Below are 22396 nucleotides of genomic sequence, written 5' to 3'. Positions count from 1 at the left end.
AAAGTTTAGTTGAAATTTTTGTGAAATAAAGCGTATAATTTTATTCAAGGGTGTTTCAACACAAGCTAATAGCATCAAATATACTGAAGTTTATGAAATATTAGCCCTATTTACTACGACTAAACTTTTAAATGAAATTTTGCTGTTTAGCAGCGCCACACCTTGTCTAAGCATTTGGCTTTGGCTACAATTCGACTTCAGCGCTTAACGGTCTCTGGCTTAACGTAAGCCAAGCCAGGTGCTTAGCGTAGCTAGGGAAGCTGGTAGCGGTCCGTGTGGTGCCTGCTGTAATGTAAACATAAAACTCGTGCTTTCCCATGCCCTAGGCAATCGCAATGATTTGTCCACTTCGTGGATAGCGTATGTTACGAGGTGAAGGGCCGCACTCCTCCATGCTGAGTGGTTGTGAAAGTAGTTAGCCCTTCCCATGTTTTTCCAGCGCTCGGCTGAAAATTGTGGGCCAAGCTGAGGAAACGTGAGTGTTGGCACTTTTTAGTCAATTTTCACTTTTTTTTTGGCAAGATTTCAACGTGGTGTGAACTTCGTACATACAGACTTTCGTGACTAATCGGCCGCTTGCCTGTAACTGCAGCGCACTCCGCTGGCGATGTCCACCGCGGCTGCAGCTGGCGCGGCCGCGGCGCCTGGCCAGAATAACCAGCAAGGATCTTCCGGTGGCGAGCCCAACCGCCAGAACAACTTGCAGAGGATCGCGCAGAAAAAGGCGCAGGTCAAGAGTTGGCCGCTTAATAAAAAGCTTGAGAAGCTTGCTATCTATTCGTCGTGCAAGGTTCGTTGTTTCGGTTACCGTGTTGCTTGCTACAAGTGCACATCTGGAAATACTGTTTTGTTTATTGGCGCGCATCCCTGTCTTTTCGTCTTGCGCGCATGGTTTCCTGATAACAGTGAGAAGATTATGTGTTCACCTAGCTCATAGTTAGCTCTTGAACTGCCTGCATTCTAAGCCCCAGTTGGAGATATCCGCAAGAGTGCGTAGCTAGATGAAAAGACTACTCATAAGGTTGTACTAGCACACGTTGATAAGGTTGTGATATTCATAATTACAACGTTAAGTGTGGCTAGATATCCGTAAGAGTGCGTAGCTAGATGAAAAGACTACTCATAAGGTTGTACTAGCACACTTTGATAAGGTTGTGATATTCATAATTACAACGTTAAGTGTGGCTAGATTGCTAGGCAGAATAAGATCATGCAGGTGCATGACTTTGTAAATCATCAAGCTCCTCAGGTTGCAATTTATAGTATTATATAGCCGCTTAATGTGGTGTCATTTTATTTGATTAAAAGTGAAACAAATCGTATTGGGGCTTGCATGGTTAGTGTTGTTTCGATGTGATGCGGTGTAAGAACAGTCCTGTGTGTTTTAGCAAATGTGCTCTGCATCATGCTCTGTGCTACATGTTACTTGTCTGCAATTGAAAAAGCTTTTACCCCGAAGTACATTTATTATATCGCATACACATAACATGTATTCTCAACCGCGTCATCTACTTAGGCTTTACTGCATTTAATTACGGGCTGCCATGTATAGTGATTTTAATGTGAAATAACTTGCTGTATGGTGTATCAATCAGTGTTTGAGCTTTGAAGGTTTATGTTTGAATTTGATGTATTGAAACATATGGTTTGGTTGTGGTTGGAACTTATTAAAGTCAGACTTTTTTCTTCTTTTTATTCAACAGGCTGATGATTGCAAGTGCAATGGTTGGAAGAATCCCAACCCTCCACAGACACCACAGCGCCCAGAAGGACCACAGCCCCTGGCTAATCTAAATGACCCATGTCGTAGCTGCAGTCACATATTGGGTAAGTGGTCTGGTGTAGGGCCTGTGTAGTTGTGCTAAACTAAATTGGGAAGACTTTAGGGGCAATGCTTCTTTTGGCGTGCCTTGTGCGTATCTCGTTGAGTGCGTAACCATTGGCGGCACATACCCGAGAAAGCAATCCCTAGAGTGTCTGCTGGATGGTGCTACTTCTATATGATGAATACACGATGAAAAGATGTGAGACAGCAGTACTTGGAGTGTTCACTAGATAGACGGACGGACTGATGAGTGCACGGACGAATAGACAGACAAGGGGCGGACCTATGGACGGACAGACAGAGAGACGGCTGAACGAACAGATGCACGGACAGATGAACAGACAGGCAAACTGATGGACACACTGAAGGTCACATGGATAGACAGACGCATGGACGGAAGCAAGAACAAATGCATGGACGTACTGACAAATGCTTCGCCCCACCAATCATCATTCACTCAGTGGATATGTTGTGATGTTTTTTTTTCTGCTTTTACTACACATGAAATTGTTGCTGTAGAGTGATGACATAGAATGGCACTCAATATATGAGATGCGACACGGTTGAAGGGGCCACAAGCTTGCACTGTAGCACGGGCACACGTAACACTAATTTTGCAAATACACCTAGTTGAAGCAGTGCTTGCATCACTAATTGGCGTCACTTAGTTACCACTGCTTGGGCTGCGGGCAGCATGTTGCAATGCATATTGGGTGTGACGGTAGATTTGGCTCACCGCCCAGCTATAGCACACCCAGTTGCGAATTTGAGGCACTATTCAGAACTACAGCCTTTTTTATAATGTGCATTCTGCTGGATTCAGGTTTTCATTCTATTGGATTGAGATTTCGATGGTGACTTTCATGATGCAAGTTTTTCGTGTGCATTGCAGGCGATGCTGTATTACAATCAAGGTTTTGATCTAATGAACATCACCAGATTGTGCCAAGAACAGCAATGTTTTTAGCTTTGAAAGTCAGCATTTGAGATGCTACTTAAATGTGCCTTTTTCAATTCTTAGTCAAAGTAGAGACATTTGAACAGGAAGCATTATAAAAATGCGTGTTTAGAACATTATAATCTCGTGCTTTCGAGAGCTAGAAAACGAAACATGGAGGCGAAAGGTTTTGCAGAAACATTTGTTTGCACGTTGAGCATTCATGTGTTTCAGTTTGTAGTAATCCCGCACACATTAAGAAACTGAATTTGATCTCGTATATTGCTATGGTGCTTACTTGCTCACAGAGGCAGCTATGTAAAATACAACTGAAATGACTGAGAACACCATGCATTTTCAATCTAATAATGAACTTTGTTTGCAGGGGCGCATGTATCTCACCTTGAGAATGCTCCCGACGAAGAGCTCAACAGGCTTCTTGGGATAGTCGTTGATGTTGAAAACATGTTCATGTGTGTTCATAGAGAGGAGGATGCAGACACAAAACAAGTATACTACTATTTATTCAAGGTCAGTGCTTTCATTTGTTGAATAAGTTATAACTTCAGCTCCAAGTTTGATGTTCACTTACAAGCTTTAAGTTTACCTTGATACGATAATAGATAGCCAGTTATGGTATACGACACGTACATATATTGTCATGACCCCTGAATGCTTGTGTGTCCTACCAAGGGTCTATGGCACCTTGCAACATTGAATGACTTTTCAATCCAAAATAATGTTGTATTTCATGTAGGAGACTTGTATACTTGGGCTTTCAATGTTGTCGGGGGGGGGGGGGGGGTCATTCTGGGCTGCATGGCGTGGACTTGCATTGGGTCAAATTAATGAAGTACCATAAGTGAAGGTAGAGTAAACACACTGCAAGATAGCTTTCAGCACGCACCACAAACTGGAAGTTACGTGCCTTGCTTAATTTTGAACATATTTGGCATTATAATGATGTTACTTTGGTACAGCCTGCATGAACAACTATTTCTTGTGTTGCAGCTTTTGCGAAAAAGCATCCTTCTAATGACACGGCCCACTGTAGAAGGCCCCTTGGGAACCCCACCTTTTGAGAAACCGAGCATCGCTAAGGTGACTAAATTTCTTATGGTTGCAGATACATGTGCCGTACTTCTTTCGACTATTCTCATATCTAGCAAGCGTAAACCAACGGCTGTGACCTGACGTGCTGTAAAACATTTCTCAAACAGGCAGTGATTAACTTCGTGATGTACAAGTTTGGCCACCTGTCCCAGAAAGAGTGGCAGACGATGTACGACCTCGCCAAGATGTTTCTCCACTGCCTCAACCATTGGAAACTGGAGACGCCGTCAGCTAGGAAGCAGCAGCGGCAGCACTCGTCGAATGAAGATGCGGCTGCATACAAGATAAATTATACCAGGTTAGTTAATGCAGAGCTTTTTTTTCTTTTTGGTACTTTCATTAGCATCGTCAAACATTTTAATTCCTCGAGGACGAAATGTGCTGGCAACGGCCTACCATCACTGTCACGCTGGTAATCCTTGCAGTTTAACCATTTCGCTCATGCACTGTAAACATTGTGTCAAGTGTTGACTAAACTGGTGACACCTAAACTAGTCTAGAAGCTGAATCACTCGAGACTGCGCAATTTTAGGAAGTACTTCAGTAAACTTTCATCGCATTTGGTGCTTTGATATGCTTGATGCTAGGTGTTGATAATTTGCTTTGGTTTGGCGACACGCCAGGTTATCATGCGGTCCTCCTCACTTTGTGATGAGAAAATTATAAACAGGGGACGGGTGCTGGAGCCGACGTTCCAACAAGTGGATTTGCTTTTTTTTTTGAGGCTGCAACTGCTGCTTGAAAACAAAATACAGGTCCACTTGTTGAGACATCGGCTCCAGTACACAACCCAGCTTATGAATTTCTCCTTGCAAGCTTCCACCTTCCTCTTCTTGCCTTTCTTTTCGATTCTTGTACTCGGTGTTATTATAAACACTTTGCCGACTGCTATGTTGCTGTATTGAACCTGTTATCAGAAAGTCGCCAAAGACTGGTGCCAAGCTGATCCGTTAGTGTGGGATGACAGTGCTGCGTTATTCCTGTTCTAGGTGGTTGTGCTTCTGCCACGTGCCGGCATTCTGCGATAGCTTGCCCCATTCAGAGACAACCATCATCTTCGGTCGTACGCTACTGCGCTCTGTGTTCCAGACAATGCGGCGTCAATTGCTGGACAAGTTTCGAGCCGAAAAGGACAAAATGCCGCCAGAGAAGAGGACTCTTGTGCTCACTCATTTCCCACGGTAAGTGTGTTATTTGTGGTAAGTAGCTCTGGGAAACAGCTTACCTGATACGCTACCTGTAGCTTTCCCTAGTGTTATGTCGAGTTTTTGTTGAACCCAACGAGATGAACTGATAGATGGGCCGATGAGCAGCTTGTGGCCACTAGAGACATAATACACTCCTCTGTTGCTGTTTTCAGCCCTTATGATAAATGTGCTTCATGCTGAGAATCCATTCATAGCGGGAAATTCGTGACCCTAGCATAATTAAATTGTTATCATTTCATGCTTTCCCTATAGACCAACCTTGCAGTCATCCTTTACTTTCATTCATCTGTCCCCTCCTGTTCATAGAAGCAAAGACCTCAGGCAGGATAATTTTCTTCTCATTTACTTGTTGCATTTTTTACAATGTCTTTAGCCAACTCGATTTTAAGGTTGTAACACTAGACAAGCAAGTAAGTCTTTATATTACTCCTACCTCGTTCAAAAACTGTATTCTTAAACCTCGTGGTAAGTAGCCTAGAGTGGGAAGTAGCCTAATTTTCTTCCGATTTTTCATGCTGTCTAATGAAAGATGTACCAAACTCTTGTGTTTGTTGTTTGTACAATTGCTGATGAACCCATTTGTAAGAGACATGCACTTGGGGAAATTTTTGTTTTTTATATGAAGTGTATCTTATAAGCAGGGTATTATGTATGCATTTTCTTATCAACCCCAATTTTAATGTAGGCACACTGGTGTCTCAGATACTTAACTGTCTCATTGCTGCTTCAAAAAAAAAGAAGGGTTCAGCTGTGTACGATTTTCAGCACGTCACAGGTGTCTGTTCACCCAAATATACAAAGTAATTCAAAAGAAGCATTGTGTACATGAAGGCATTATTGCGGCACCTTATTAAAACTAAGGTTCCCTTTTTTCAACTGCTCTCAGGTTTCTGTCGGTGCTTGAAGAAGAAGTTTATGGAAACAATTCCCCCATATGGGATCCTGACTTCAAGCAAACCCCTCTGAACTCTTCTACTAACACGTCCGTTGACAGGGGTGAGTTTTCTGATGGTTGATGTTTACATAAGCATTAGCTCGACTGTAAAATGACAAAATGTGCTTGAGTGCAAAAGATCATTTAAATTTTGCATAATGATGAGCATAAGATTATGTGTGTGTACATAATTTGATCATTGCAAGCATACTGAATGACAGTTTTGTGAGAAAAAAAGAGCTCATGTGAATCATTACTTTTACTTTAACAAGAAGAGGGCATGAAATAAATTTTGACATCATTACTATCATATTTTTCGTAAGTCAGGCCTTTCTAAGGGTCATTAAACGATGTGGCATAAATGTCTGGAGGTGTATAGCATACAGTTTGCTAAAAGCACAGGCACTGATTACTTACCATATTTTTTAGCTACTCAGTGCCTGCATAGTTAGCGCACTCTCTTATGTTGATGTAAACATTATATGCTTGCTCAATTTGACCTCTGGTAATTTGAACTAGTAGTGTATATTCTGGTCGAAGTAATGGAAGCAAAGTACACCAACTGCTATTCTTCTGTGATGTGAACTGTGGACGTAGTTGCTGTGTGTACTTTCTTTAACGTGTTCTCACTGAATATCTGCAGCCATAACAAGCAATGGAACCACTCATGCCAGAACTGTCGAGAAGCTGTCAGCTGCAAATTCACCCAGCTCGGCTACCGAAAATGGCACCGCCTTCAGCATGAGCCCCGGTGCGCATGCTGCCAACCGTTCATCAAAGTCCATCAGCACTTCTGATTCTCAGGGTGAGATGTCTGTGTGACGTGTTTTGGTTTTTGTTATAATAGCTGGTATGGCTTCAGCTACCAGCACTGCCAGTATGCACACTTTTGCACCACACCTTTGGGGATAGTATTTCATTGGCTTCAACCAATGTGCTTCAGCTCAGATTGAGAGAGCTGATTGTAGTAATGTTGCAACTGTTCGCAGTGTGCATTAATTCAAATCAAGTTTGCCAGTTTCGTGTATAACAAACCGACGTGGGCTTTTTTTTTCACCGAGTTGCTTAAAGAATTTTCCCGTCGCTTGTCGCATTTCTTGGGCCTATTTTCATTTTTACATCAAAACCTTATGATAATCACGTTCACCAATATCATAGTCAAAGACCTTGAGTGTGAAATTAGCGAAGGGGCCACTGGATTTCGCCAGTTGATAGCCCATTTTTTCCAGCGTGTGTGTGTAATAATTGCACACACGCAATATAGTTATGAGCACCCGCACGATCACCACTGTCAAGAAGCGTCACCACAATAATTCTGAGCTCTCTATCAGCTTGTAAGAAGCAACATTTAACGACTGGTTTTTCTTCTTTTCTCTTTTTGTTGTTTCGCTGCGAAGCTCCCAATTTTTTAGGTTTGTCGAGGCCAATAGCTAAGAATAATATTGAAAAACAAGTTGTGTGGTTCACGTACGCAGAAACACATAATTGTTGAGGGCTGCAGTCAACGAGGCGGAGTTGGTGGTTATCAAAGGGTGTGTAGTGCATGATCATCATCATCATTTCTCAATGACCGCGCCGCGCCTCTCGTGCAGCTGATGCTAGCTCGAGCTGCGCGAGGATTAAAACAAGCTAGCGCACTTGGTGTGAGGGACGTGGAAGGCCACGCGGCTTCGCTTCAGGAGTAAAATAAAGTGGCGAGAGAACGACACGACCACGTTGGCCGCCGTCCCGTCTTCCTCTCACGCTACAAGTGCCAATGAGTGGGAAGACTGTGCAAAAACTAAAGATTAGCAAGCTCCTCAAATGTGCTCAAAATTAGTCTATGAGACGGACAAGGAGGCAGGGTACGAATCATACTGGACAGTCTAGCCAGCATGTATTCAAGTGAACCTTTTACATTTTCAGGTGAAAAGCGGCTGAATGAGGAAAACCGTGTTCCAGAGCCTAAAAGACGCAAGATTGAAGGTATGCGTGTGTATTGTCTGGTGACTCGGCTTTCGTTTGCAGTTATATCACTGTAGTGTATTTGGTACTGTCAGCCTTTCCTTGACCCTCCACCTTACCTCTTTTGTGAGCAGTGTCCATGTGAATAGTTTCTGTTTTTATTTAGGAGTTTAATTACCATAATCACCTTTCCTATATTGAGAAAGTAGTTTTAGATTGTTAGTGTGTGCCTAGTGCATATTACCTCCTGCACGAATTTATTTGTGTTATGTTCGTTGTTTGAAGAGCCTCTTTCTCTCTAATTTGTATGAATGCACTTATTTTTGTGGCTGATTTCTGGTTTATGCAAATAGCAGAGCATATTATAGTTAGTAATGCCAGTTTTTCGCTACGAGGTTTCATATTGTGAACGTTTTCACATGTAACCGCTCCACTATGCGCTTCGTTCATGTGCCCATATTTTTTGTCTTCATGTTTGTAGGAGACATTCCAGAAGAGGTGCTGACCCAGTTGATTGCTACTATCACTGATCCAAAAGAAATGGTTGGGCCAGAGGTAAGCCTCATTGTTAATACCTTGTTTCGATATCCACCCATGACGCATATTTTATGCTGTTTCTTATTGCCTATACACATTTCACAGGTAAAAGCACTCGTAATTTCTATACATTTGGGTTAAAGTCCTTGACGACTTCACATGTCGGTGGGAATCCACTTACGTTTGGGTTTCCTGGCCAGGTCAGAAAATGCTGCTGGTCAGTAGCCCGAGGATTCTGAGAAAATGCTAGCCAACATGACAATGAAGTACGAAGCCTGGAATTCACAGGAAATTTTCAAAGTCAGCTAGAGTCGCTCCTTTTTCTATACAATGAACGCCATAAGTTCAATTGACCTCACCATGAATTGAAAGTCCATGGCCATTGGCTGATTTGAACATTGTGAGCTGCTCATCATTGATCGTGTCTGCAGTGGGATGTCGCCACATGTTCGCGCTTCTGTTCTGCCTGGAAGGAAGCCTGCATTCGAAGAAAAAAAAATAAAAGGAAAGGAAGAAAGAAAGTGCTCAAAGTTATGATACATGCTGACAAATTGATGTAGTTATGTTCTTGCTCCCTTGTCATCCCCTTTCTCCACATGTAGCTTTCAGTGCTCTCTCTGGTACGAAAGGATTGAAACAGTCTGACAGATCTCTTTAACTCCACTTGTAATAGACGTATTCTGTAGTGAAGAGGAATGCCCACTACTGAAGCGACATCGACACGTTGGCGCGAGGCACAAGCCAAGACTGCCTGGTTGCTGCTGCGACGCTGCCCGTATACTCGGCCTGCTCTTGCTGCTTCTGTACTGACACCGCTACCGCTGATGACCTTGCATTTACATTATATTTTGGTGGAGAGTGCTGCGTAGCTGAAACTTGCCGTCCGTCATGCCTGACGACGCTGTATTCACACCCCCACCGGCTTCGCCACGCAGTGGCTGTCCCGGTGCCAAGCTCTTGCGAGAACCAGACATCTTCAGCGGCACCGATGAAAAAGACGTTGAGGATTGGCTGGAATCTTATGAACGAGCCAGTGCTACTAACAAATAGGACGATCCCACGAAGCTTGGTACCGTGATGTTTTATTTAACGGATGTTGCCAAGCTATGGTACAGAAACCATGAGGTGGATATCCCCACTTGGACGACCTTCAAGGCATGCGTTTTTGGACGCCCTGGTGTGCGGAAACTTCGCGCAGAACAACGTCTACGAAGCCGGTCCCAGCAAACTGGTAAAACATTCACTAGCTACATCGAGGACATCCTCGACCTCTGCCGGCGTGTCGACCCGACGATGGCGGAAACTGACAAGGTACGACACATCATGAAAGGCATTTCCGACGACGCCTTTCAAATGCTGCTCTCGAAGAACCCAGTCACTGTCTCTGAGCATAATGTAAATGCAAGGTCAACAGCGGTAGCGGCGTCGGTACAGAAGCAGCAAGAGCAGGTCGAGTATACGGGCAGCGTCGCAGCAGCAACCAGGCAGTCTTAGCTCGTGCCTCGCGCCAACGTGTCGTTGTCGCTGCAGTAGTGGGCATTCCTCTTCACTACAATTCTAAAGATTATTGTGTCAGTTTATTCGTGAAGCAACAAACTTCAATGAAGCCATTCTATGATTACCGTGAAACCTTGTTAATAGGTACCTGCTGGGAATGAGGCATAACTATGTGCTATATGGTAGTGTGCTTTAAGACCGAACCCCATGAACACGAAAATGCACGCGACAGCGACGAGCAATGCCATGAGCGACAAAACAGGGCGTTTGCGCGATGCGTGGTAGTTTTCACGCGATTGCTCGGTTTCCCAGATTTGGAAACCGTCGCCCATCACTTGGAGGTGCTGTGCTCAAGGTGCCGGAACAGGATATGACGTACTTGCCGGTTCTCTCCATGTACCACCTCCTTTCATGCTCCTCTCCGTATTAGTCACACGTGCACAACGAAGAAATAACGTACTGTTCATACACTTGCACATAAAAAAAAGGGCTGCAAGGCAATAATAAACACCTTCCGTTCCATTACGCAACAATATATTTTATTTTTACTTTGCATGCTGCTCACTATGCGGTTTTCTTGGTACGAGTAGGCGGCCTCATGCAAGTAACGGTGGAATTCGCTCGCCGAATCCGTCGCGTGAATGAGGTTTGCGTGCGCAAGCAACTGTTCACGCAAAGGCAATCTACGTCTCATCGCTGTCGCAAGCATTTTCACGGTTATGGGGTTTGGCTCTTAAGCAACATGTATAAATTTGCATCTGCTCACATGTGCCATCACCACCAAGAAAGAAGCAAATACAGTTCCACAAAAAATATTGCCTCAATATACACTTCAACACCTTTTCTTTCATGTTGTCAAGGTGCAGAAAAGATATTGGTTCTGTCATAACCATCTGATTGCATGCGATGGCATGCCAAGGAGCATTTCAAAGCTATTGTAGGGTCCGAGATGTGCAGCGACTGAAATAGCAACAGAAAGCACAGTATCGGCTTTCTGCATTGCATGTGTACATGTCTGTACTGTGATCTGCCACTAAGAAAAAAACTGACACAGTTTCACTGAAACACAGTACGGCCGCGTGGAGCTGATCGTTCCCAGCTAGTTTCGTGCAGAGCATCGCCTACTAAGCTCACACCGTCACTGCCGGGCTGCTTGCTGCACAGTACGTGCACGTTTGCTGTGTGAGTGTTCTCGTACTCACTCCTCTTAAGACTGTGCATAGCTGTGAGTTCTATTAGCTAGTTGGGTTATCGCAGCTGTGACGAGCTTCCTGCAAGCAATATGTATTTGGGATTTCTGTGATGCCGCAGCAGTCCTAGCAGCAGGTGGAGACGCGTCCTAGTGGCCGCCTATAAAAATGTGCAGCGTAGTTACAACAGTGGTACGTTTGCTGTACCTGTATGCACGCACTTGGAGTGACAGTGTTGATGCAGTGAGGTTTTTTGGCACCCATCACCCACGACTCTCAACTCGGCAAGTACGTCAAGGTGCCTTCGTTTTTGCAAACCAGCACACACTTGAACTTGGTCCTGCATGTTGAGGCTACAGTGAGGCTACAGGCGCAGCTCGCAGGCATGTTGAAGCTACAGGTGCAGCTCGGGGTGCTTAGGTTCTTGCAGCATATCAAAAGCGTGCAGTAGGCTTAAAGTATCGATGAGACACATGCATGAGATATCTGAAGGTTGATAAGCCATACCGGCACGTTCGTCAGCCACCACCATTTCGTCTCTGTTCTTTCCCAATGCTTATCTGCAAATGCGTCGCCAGAAGCACTTGGAATTCGAAGGAATCATTGATCACACAATCTCTGATATCCTAGAAAAGATAAAAGACCTTTTGCACACATTTTGGCGTCGGCAAGTTCAGCGGCGCATTTAGTTTAATGCACAAAAACTTACTGCAGTATGCAGGGTACACACTAACCAGTAGGCATAGGACGAACCACTCTAGCTTAGAGGGGTAGTGCCACCATATCTGTGGCCTTTGCATTCTTTGCTGCAAAGGTTTCTTACAGCTCCAGAAAGCACGATACATGCTCCAAGGTTAATTTATTCTCGCTGAATAAGTTAATATCGTCTTTTCTATGTGAACGATTTTCGGTTTTGGTTTCTAAGTGCCGAATCGGGCTGTGATATATCAGTGTAGGAGGCTTTGTCCCGTGACGATATAAATATGCGACGCACGTCGTGCTGATTATGGTCTGCTCTCGCACAGGCAAACACAGCCCCACTCTTTGACATAAGAGGCAGGAAGCGTTGCGACTAAGGGGGGGAAGCACAAAGTCAGCCCCGTACATCATTGACATAATAGGGAGGGGCGGTACCCTGCGATGTACTTTTGTCCCCACTGAAGGAGAAACTTGTGCACGCCTTCGCTCACCTCAGATCTGGCATAACGTCACAACATTCGTTGCCCTTCCTACAGAGCTCACAACAGCTTTGGACGCCCTTGCGGTGGGCTTCGATCAGGAGAACGAGCATTTAGGTACACTTTGGAGGTGAATTAAAATATGTTCTAAAAGTTTGCTGTGTCTGACCATTCATGTGGTGTGTCCTAGCATATAGAGGAAACCCACACTAGGCTTGTTTTAGCCTTGGAATTTGATGGCACCACCCCTTTAAGTGGTCGGTGAATGCATTAGGCTCTATGCAGCTTAGCTGGGAATTCGTTGCAATTATGTTTCAACTCTTAGCATGTTTAAAATGGGTAAATAATAATGAGGATTGTCTGTCCTTAGACGAGTATTGCAGGACACATTGCAAGTGCCATTATGAAGCTGTGTCGCTTTTACTATGCAGCAATGACAGCTAAAGCACTTGAATGATCTTCTTAGCTTTTATATCACTGCGATTTCAACTCTTTCAGGTTGCTTCATGGCGCAAAGCCTTTGCCTTTATGTCTGTGCTCTTTTGTAGAACAATGCATTCTCAGAGCTAGCGGCGCGGGATGAGGCAGCGCGGGCTGAGGAGCGACGCGGGGTGATAGAGTTCCACCTGGTGGCCAACTCGTTAAGCCGACGGGTGGACCAGCAGTCCCTGGTATGGCTGGTGGGGCTGCAAAATGTCTTCTCTCACCAGCTGCCAAGGATGCCCAAGGAGTACATCACCAGGCTCGTCTTTGACCCGTGAGAACTCGTTTCAGCACTGTTGCTCTTCTTTTGAGCCTATAATGTTAGTGTTTAGCCAATCATTTAAAGACTAATAGTAGATGAAATAGCTCATGTATTCTGCTATTAGATATAACCTTAGCCCTGTAAGGCCATAATCATGTTATGTGAAAAAAAAAAAATTGTGAGAAAACACACACCATCTTTGCTCTTCTTGTAGAATTCACTTTAGGAAAAAAAAAAGTGAAATCTTATTTCAAGTATAACTTAATCAGTTCTAATTAAATATTTATTTACAATGATTAATATGTGTAACTCAATTAAACTTCATCACAACATGTTAAATATGTGGCGACTGCTTTTCATGAAGCTTTTAAATGCTTATTACTTTATTTTTTGAGTCAATAAATTCAATATATAAACTATGATGCAATGGGGATTATACAGGGCAATTAAAACCAGCTGACAGGAAAGCAGAAGAAGGTATAGGAAACATTATTTGAACTTTTTTAATGTTTTGTAGCATGTACAATACAAGTGTGAAGGAATTGGAGCGTGCGAAATGTCAACATGCTGGTGGTGTGGACCGAACCTAAAGCATTTAGATAACGCATCCAATGCTCTATCAAAGCTCTAGTGGCAGTCGTCCTCTTATCCACTTTATAAGGTATTTTTGTGCATGTAAACCTGCAAGGAGGAGTGTGCAAATACTCAAACTTTTGTGTATTTTTCTAATAATGATTGCTATTTGATTCAATTCACACCACAACTTTACTATTATAACTTCCAGAAGGTAAATATGCAGTCAGCGTCCAAGTTTTTAAACTGCCTAGAAACTGGGAAATCGTACCAAAAAAAAAAATGGAAAAATTGGGCTGTCCAAAAACCAAGTTCGTGCGTTTTTCTTACGCCCAGGTATTCAAATCGCCAAAGCCACATCTGAAATAGCTTTAATGCACCTCCCAGTAGACTTCTCAGGAATTTTGGTGCACACTCAGGCTCTCGTGAATACGTTCAGTATCTATGGTGGACCCTTATTTACTGCGTGTATTTGTGTCTCTGGATGAACGCTACTGGGAATGCATTACGGCTCTCTTGCATGGGGGGTATGGAAACGGTGGTGCAGAACACAGACTGGTGTGGAAAAGCGGACAGCTCGTCCTCAGCTTTTGCTGATGTGAGAGTGCACGTGAACGGTCGGCGAATGCTGTGTGAACCGGATTGTTCGAAATTGTGCGCAGCACAGCGCCAGCTAAGCTGACATAGTCATTGCTGGCGCACTTACTGTATGGTGCACACACATTGGTTATGAAAGTGTTCTTGATGCTCATTTCATTGCTATAACAATACGGTGTTATATGAATGGTTTCCCCAGCCACCGCAGATTATACGAATTTGTGCTTGAATGCCGCACGCAAGCTGCCCAACGGGGCTTGTCTGTGGGAGGAAGGCTCGTCCACACTTCGCCTCAAAGAGAGAGAATGCGGCAAAACTCACTGGAATTCCGCTCACTTTTGCCCCTAAGTGTCCAGAAAACCGACACATAATCAGTTTGCTTGATAGTAGATTCACTATCTTCACTATCTTCAATTCTTCACTATCTCTGAAGGCTTCACTATCTCTGAAATTATGTGATGTAAATAACCAGTTGCAAATTCAACGTGGTGGCAAAGCCCTCAGCGCTGGATCGCATCGGCGCTATAGCGAACTACCCGTGCAGCACACCAAGGCTCACGGCCTTGACAAGGACGCATTCATTGAGAGCCTGGTTTGGGTTACAATCGCTGAGAACACCGGAAGTAGAAGAAGGTGCAGCAGCAGCGAGTCAGAATGCCCTAACGCATCTCGCTTTTGCTCTGCCGGCTGAATCAGTAACCGCCTCTGCCGGTGCGTCCGCTCGTGTCGTTTCTGCTGGCGTATCTCCCGAAACAGCGTTTTTTATGGTGTAAACTGTTTCTTTTTGGCACTTTGCGTGCATAACTAGAACTCGGTACAAATTTTAATGCTCACCAAATTTGCAAAATGGAATGAATTATCAAGCACTAATGGCGATGGTGGCATGCACGAGAGGCAGAGTGGATGTGAGCATTTTTGACGCCCGCGGACGTGGTTTTTCGGTTTGCTTGTATTATGCAGTGTGAATTTTCCAGGACTGATTTTTTTTTTTTTGTGTCGTCTTCGCAGCGCCATTTTCCGACTACTTAAGCGGCAAAGCGAGTGAACTTCAAATGAGTTTTGCCGCTTTCGCTCCCTTTGATGTCAAGTGTGAACGCGCCGAAGTGCCAGCAGTATGAGTGAGGAAACCGTCGCACTTTATTGAAAGACGGTGGAGGCAGGAGAGCTCAAAAGAACATCATGGATTTTTTTCAGCAGGAAGTAGTTGACCCCAATAAAGTTCTTGTTCATCTTCATGATCAGCTTTAACTTGTTCTTGGTTCATACGAATTTGAGATGATGCGAATATTTCGCGTGCTCCTTTTGAATTCATATCATCGTGATTATATTGTAGATGGCTTGCTAGTGACTTAGCCGCACTGGTGTACTTTTTGCTTGCCGTCATCCTGCCTCCGTGCATTTTCAGTGCTTTTCAGTAATGACATTGCCACTCTGTGCTGTGACAGTGGCCTCTTCAGATTTTTTATTTACATCACCCCATCACAATCTGACATTGTGGCAAAGCTGCCTTTTGGACTCTTGCTATGGTCACATACGGATCAACTCATGAAAGGGCTGATTTCCACTTATGAGATGACAGATGGGGCAGAAGTAGGGGCTTTATTTAATACTGTTTCGGACCTGAAATGTGGGCAGAAAGTCCAATAGATCAGACGCTGAGGATTTTCGGCATCTGAAATTTCAATTGTTTTTATACATTGTTGACTATGAGGCAGATTAAGAACTCTGGACTATGAGTTGGACTTCTGCGCAAGTTGAAGGAGGAGGAGAGGTATAAGAAATAGAATTTTTCGCTTGCACGTGTAAAGTGTAGTCGACACCGCATTGGTAGCTCCAGATTCTGTAAATTAGTACAAAATGGGCTCTGTTTCACCTCTTTCTTGATAAGGCAACTAAGGAACACCACCCCTCCAGCACTTCAGAAACCTAGCCAAAAAAACATTTTCATGTTGCTACTTTTGCATAAGAACATGCTTAAGGACCCTCTGCAACTTTTTTCTGTAATTGTGCTTCGATGTATATGAAAAATATTTGCATTTGCTTTGCACCCCAAATTTTGCTATTCACACAGCTCTATCTGTATGTGTTAACCAGTGCCACTCGTAACTAAAATAGCAAGTTCAAAACGTTCGTGTCTGCTGGCATCACGTAACACACGTTATCTGGAAGTCGTAGGTTCAGTCTATACCAGTGGGAAGGTACTTTAAGGTCTTTATTTCAAGTTTCTCGCACTTACATCGTGTGTATCACAACACCATTAAAAAACAACAATAATGTCCACTGTACCTTCCTTGGCTTCAATGGCTGGTTTTCGTTAATATTGTATCTAACAAGAAAAAAAAAAGATGCCTTGGTCAATTCCTCTTCTTTCGATCGCTTTTGCTGGGAACACAGCTCATGTAAGGTATCTTATGGTGGGAGTGTAGAATCACTCGTATTTTTCATAGCCTGAGTGCAGTACTGGTGTTTGTGCAGTAACTTGTTCCATTTAGGCACACTTAACCAAAGATAACCTCTGATGATAAAAACATGTACGTAACATCTGCAATGTTTTTCATGCAAAGAAAAGCCACTCTGCACTCCCTCATTATAATTGTTCCTTCTGGGGAACTCACTAGAGCCATAATTATTTTCACTGCTGTGTCAATGTTTTTTCTTGCTTCAAAATTGTGTCAAATTCCCATGTTATTTAGCTTAACCTTTGGCCAGAACCAAATTGCTTGCACATTTAATTTGCAAATGCTTTAGTGTCAGGTCACAAGGGTACTTTTCATGCTCTGGATAATAAATAAAGGCAGTTAAGCCAGCCTCTTAAAGGTGGAATTAATTAAAGCTGGCTCTCGTAAGGTTTGTGTTTTCTCGTAAGTTTTGTGGTTTTCGTTAGATGCCGCGCTTAGGATAGTACATAAATTCAAGCGAGTATGGGCTTATACCTTTAATAGATCAGTTTCTCTCTCTTTTTTAATATGTTGCCTTATGATTCCTGAATGTTGAATATATTAGCTACCTTCAACATGAAGTTTGGCCACCCATTTTCCAACAAATCTGTCATTTTCACTTTTCCTAGGAAGCATCGCACGCTTGCCTTGGTGAAGGAAGGCAGAGTCATTGGAGGTATTTGTTTTCGGATGTTTCCGGGGCAAGGCTTCACAGAAATCGTCTTCTGTGCTGTCACTTCCAACGAACAAGTCAAGGTATTCTTTCTGCTTTCACTTACATACACATTGCATTGACGTATTGCATTCGAAGAGGACCAGCATAGTTGGTCCGTGTTTCAGAAATAGCAGTGCCTTGGAAACAGCTTAATATTTGAAGCTCTATAGAATGCAATGCAGGAGGTAACGTTTAGATAATGCTATAATCACTGCAGGTTATACTAAAAATATCTGCCACTGTTTTCGTGCGACGGTGCACATTATTAGACACTCTGCACCTGGTTACTGGAGTTATATCTGCACACTGTGTGTTGTCATGGCTATCTTTAGAATCCGCCCTATGTGGCATTGTTCTTTTACAACCATCTTCTTGAGTTAATCCTGTTGACATAGCAGACAAACTAAAGGCCCATGGCTATCAATCGTATCGCATACAACACTGATTCATCAACAGCTCATGCTGTCATCATATTTTAGTTGTTTTTCTCGCTGCTCAATTTTCTGGTACCCTGTTGTATGCCATTGGCTAGAAAAGCTGCAATCACTTACTGTAGCGCGCAGCTACCTGCAGTACATGTCTTATACGCTCTCGGTTGTACAGTGTGGGGCAAGTTGTCATAATGAAAAAATTTGTCATGTGCATTTGTGTGTTTATTCACTGCTTCTAAACAAGCACTTTGCTTCTAAACAACTGGCTTTGGTCTCCATCTCTGAGATTATCTCTGAGGGGGGGACGACAGGTGCTTGCACACACAGATAGGAAGAAAACCAATAGGGCACCCAGCAATGGGCGAAGGGGGGAGGGAGTGAGCCAAGGTGGTTGAGGGGAGTTGGCAAAGTAATCAAAAACTGAAGATATCGAATGGGTGAGGAAGCACCAGTTGTGGGTTAGAGGGACTGCAGAGGAGGAATGTAGGGGGTGTGTTTATTGCAAGGGGAAAAAAATCCACACTATGATGACTGAAGTTGGGGGGGGGGGGGCGTTTTTATGCGAGTGTGTTCATTACGCGAGTAAATATGGTAGTATACAACTACAGAATTGAAGAGGTGTTTGTATCTTGTTTCACTTGTTTTGCTGCATGCATTTCAGTCAATCACTCGGTCAGTCTGTTTTTGTTATATGGTGGGTTATTTACAACATTTAAATATACAAATGAGAGTACAATGTACAAGACTGAAATGGGACTCTAAATTTTTTTATGCAATGCTAAAAAGAGAATGTGTGCAAATTTTCTGTGCTTCAGCCATAGCACATAGTAACAAAAAAAAAAAAACTCGACATATTTTCTGCAAGCCTAGTGAATCAACTTCTTATAACTGAAAGACACAATGCATGAACTGTGTAATGCGATTTTTCGGAAATCCTTTCATCACGTTTCGTACGGATTAGGCGCTGCTTTTTTATGTGAAGCAGTGAACAGCGACTTCAATTCTAGCTTTTTGTGAATGGTGGATGTTCATATGATTGTGTGCTGTCCTTTCTTCTGTGTATAGGGTTATGGCACGCATTTGATGAACCACCTCAAGGATTACCACGTCAAGCAGAACATCCTCCACTTCTTGACGTTTGCAGATGAATTTGCAATCGGCTATTTCAAGAAGCAGGTTAGTATCCAAGCCATTGGTGATAGAAATATACTGGAAAAAAAGGGTGATTTGTAATATACACTGTTAGCTTAATCCCCTGACAGTTTTTTTTTTTGCCAAGTGTGTTCCCAAAAGTATGTAATTTTTTTTATTGCTGAATGAAATTTTTCAGATGAATTAATTAAAAAAATATTGTCTAAAATGTTTTTTGGTGACCATAAAGTGACAAAAAATTATTTGTGTTGTTACATACAAATGCTTTATTCATGAGTAACAGCAAGCAAAACCCCAGAACTAAAGCAAGAACTAAAAAAAGTGCTTGCGTGATTTTTAAAAAAGTAAAAGTGTGCATTGTAATAAACATAGCTCAGCAGACAAACAAAAATAAGTACACCAAAGTACTTTTTGGGTAAAAAATGTTTTTGCTATAAAATTTCAAAAGATTTTCAGCATGTGATAGTCTTTGAAGCATGGCTCCACACAAAGTGGTTTGTTGCACTCAACATACGTTGAGCATTTCTTTGCTGTCGCCGAGCGGCGGTGGCACAGGCATTGTCTCTGGATCCTTCTTGCCTTACCATCGGTGGGTGCCAGCTTCTCTATGAAGGGTCTGTTGCGCACTTCTATAGCGTAAGCGAACTGCGGAGCTCACAGAAGAAAACTGTATGGTTCTGCATCCGTCTGAAAAAGAAAATGAGTGAGAAAGCTGTAATCCTTCATCTTGTCTCCAACGGGAGGGGGTCAGTTTTTTCATGTTCCCATAACTGGAAATTTAGTGTCGCATCGAAACAGATGTAGTCGCATTCTGGGTAGCAACAAATGAGAGAGGAAAAAACAGTTGCCATTTGAGACATTACAAACCAGACAGCCATCAGCTTTGTGGGCGTGAAAAGTGATAATTGCCCGAAGGACCAAACCGAAACCATCCTCGCCGTGTGCTCGCGTGCTTGGATGCGCAAGTGAAAGCTTGCGCGCCGCTGTAGAAAGAAAAACAAAAACAAAAAGAAATTTAGACGCCTCAGCGCATGAAAAAAATTCACGTTTTTCTGAAGTGAGGCAGCACATTCCAAAAAAGAGAAATGACAAAAAAGGTGCATGTTCTTGACATACATGCAATCATGAACATGTACGTCTGTGACTGTCAAAGGGTTAATGTTGAATTATAGATTGTGTGCTACTTTAGATATTTGTCATTCATTATGTACACATTTTGACCATTGCCCCAATCATGTATTGATTTTTTTTTTCTTATAAATCTCAAGGAGGTATAACATTAGCAGTGAGTTCTTGCACAAAGTAGCATAGTGGTCTGTGATGTGTGGTGCGCGTTCAAAGTGCGCGCCTTCGAAAAGTGCGCGTCACGGAAAAAAAAAAAAAAACAAAAGGAGAAATACCAGAGTGCACGTGCGGGGCTGCTTAAACAAGAATGACGACGTTAAAGAGCGTCGAGCACGAGGATGCGTGGCAGGACGTGAAGTAAACAAAAGGTAAAACATCCAATGGGCAGCGAACACGGAGATTTCAAGGCCCAATGGCTTGACACCACGAGACAGCAGTATCTCCAATGAGAACGAGACAAGTGGGCCAGAGCTGAAGCAGGAGCCTGAGCAGACCAGAGCAAGGGGAGTTCGAAGAAGACGGGGCAAGCGGAAGGTCGTCACCGGACCGGGCGCTGAAGATGGGCCGTCGGGCGTAGGACCCGAGCCTGCAGGTCTTCAACCGGCCGGGGCCTCCTGCCGTCGTGTTCCCGCTCCAAAGGACCGTGGCCATCCGGTCCTGAACTCCTTTCCAGGGCCTGCGGACTTTGGTTCCGGCAGGCGAGCTACAGCCGTCGGGCTCCGGGCCCGAGCTGTGCGCCCAGCTGCTTGACTAGGTCGACCCTGGTTCTCTGACGCGTCACCACCAGCCTGCGTTCTCTCGTCACAGACGGGTCCACACTCCTAAAGCCAGAGCCACCACGTTCCGGCCTGGTCTCTCGACGTGTCGTCAGCAGCCAGCGTTCCTTCATCCCCGTCCTGCCCGCGTCCTGAAGCCGGAATCACCGCGTTCCGGTTTGCTCATCGTCGGCGGAATTCAGCGTGTGGGTGAGACCGAACAGATATCTTGCGCTACTCCCATCACTCAGCCCCTTTCGAACGTTAGGTTTAGTTACTGACTTTGAACGTTCTTGTTGGGTGTTTACAGATGTGTTTCGTCATGTCCAGTCAACTGTTTATTAAGTGTTTTGTTTTGTGAGGAATCTTTGCCTTTTTTCTTTTCAATTAAACCTTTTGTGTGTTTCTTGGAAACCGAACGGCTTTGTCCTTATTAACAAAACTCTCTGAGGCTCAGCCCGGGAGAAAAACAAATCAGCAACAAGAACCCCGCATCACAAATTGGCGTCCGCGACAGGACAAAGTCGTTTGTTTTTCATGTAGATTTTTCGACGCGATGAAAGCCATGAAAAGCACTTCGGAATTATTAGATCTGGCGGAGAGTATAAGTCTCAAGGGAGCGGAGTTCAAGGAGTGGTACGACAAGCAAATAGCGCAAGCGCAAGAGGAACGGGCTGCGATATGTGACGCTAAAAAGCAGCAGATTGCATTGCAAACACACGCTAAGAGAGAGGAGTTCGAGCGAGAAACACGGGCTAGGAGAGAGAAGCTCGAGCGAGAGACACGCGCTAAGAAGGAGCAGCTTGAGCTAGAAATGCGTGAAAAGAAAAGGCTGCTCGAGATAGAGATGCGCGAAAAGAAGAGACTGTTGGAACTAGAATATGAGGATTTGCAGCAGTGGCTTGAGAGGGAAAACGCTGAATATACGTGGTCTGAGAGCCAGAGTAGTCAACCAGTGGATGAGGTGTGCTCTGAAAGCAGTTACATCGGGAGCGATTTGAATTTACGTGAGACTGACCCTGTACCTCGTCATGACCTTTCGCTAGAGAAAGAAACTCTGAAAGAGTATGACAGGGAGGTAAACAGTCAAAAGACTAGGAGACTCGATAAGCTTATTGAAGCGCAGGAATGCTTCGTGAGCATGGAACAAGAACGTTCCATTCAGAGTAAAGGGTATTTTGAAACCTGTGAGAGGTCAAGCGCACTTTATTCAGAGGTAGGATTGCCTCTGAATAGCTCCGCTGAAGGAGCAATAAAAGGTCTCCTAGGTAATGCCGGCGAATGCCATAATGAAAGCTCTGATGTAGCAGCTACCTATTGTTTTGGGCCACTGGAGATAGCAACAGACGCTACGGACATGGTTTTTCACCATGATTATAACTTGCCCATACAGAGAGATGGCTTGTGTTCTCGGGAAATTGTAGATGATGCTTTTAGAAGAATATTGGAGCAAAATGCAAAAGCACTTGTTGAAGAACAGAGAGTAGAGTTGCAATGTAGGT

At 43.8% G+C, this 22396-nt stretch overlaps 1 protein-coding gene across 2 annotated transcripts in view; it reads left to right on the top strand.

The window, feature by feature from the left end:
- Positions 1-214: 214 nt before the first annotated feature.
- LOC119188164 (histone acetyltransferase KAT2A-like) overlaps positions 215-22396 on the top strand; it is a 38410-nt gene continuing 16228 nt past the window's right edge. The window contains exons 1-14 of one of the 2 annotated variants that reach the window (XM_075894547.1): positions 215-475; positions 593-790; positions 1704-1827; positions 3148-3293; positions 3774-3863; positions 3983-4173; positions 4865-5056; positions 5970-6079; positions 6661-6822; positions 7923-7982; positions 8443-8516; positions 12912-13120; positions 17346-17472; positions 18928-19038. In XM_075894547.1, the coding sequence (XP_075750662.1) occupies positions 608-790; positions 1704-1827; positions 3148-3293; positions 3774-3863; positions 3983-4173; positions 4865-5056; positions 5970-6079; positions 6661-6822; positions 7923-7982; positions 8443-8516; positions 12912-13120; positions 17346-17472; positions 18928-19038 (1779 nt within the window). In that variant the 5' untranslated portion in view covers positions 215-475; positions 593-607. Of the gene's footprint in view, positions 476-573; positions 791-1703; positions 1828-3147; positions 3294-3773; positions 3864-3982; positions 4174-4864; positions 5057-5969; positions 6080-6660; positions 6823-7922; positions 7983-8442; positions 8517-12911; positions 13121-17345; positions 17473-18927; positions 19039-22396 lie in introns of those variants that run through there. The other variant, XM_075894551.1, reaches the window with a different exon arrangement.

The sequence above is a fragment of the Rhipicephalus microplus genome, chromosome 1, assembly GCF_043290135.1.
Source record: "Rhipicephalus microplus isolate Deutch F79 chromosome 1, USDA_Rmic, whole genome shotgun sequence".
Lineage (NCBI taxonomy): Eukaryota > Metazoa > Arthropoda > Arachnida > Ixodida > Ixodidae > Rhipicephalus > Rhipicephalus microplus.
The sequence above is the reverse complement of the archived record's forward strand: the minus strand, read 5'-3'. Positions and strand labels throughout refer to the sequence as shown.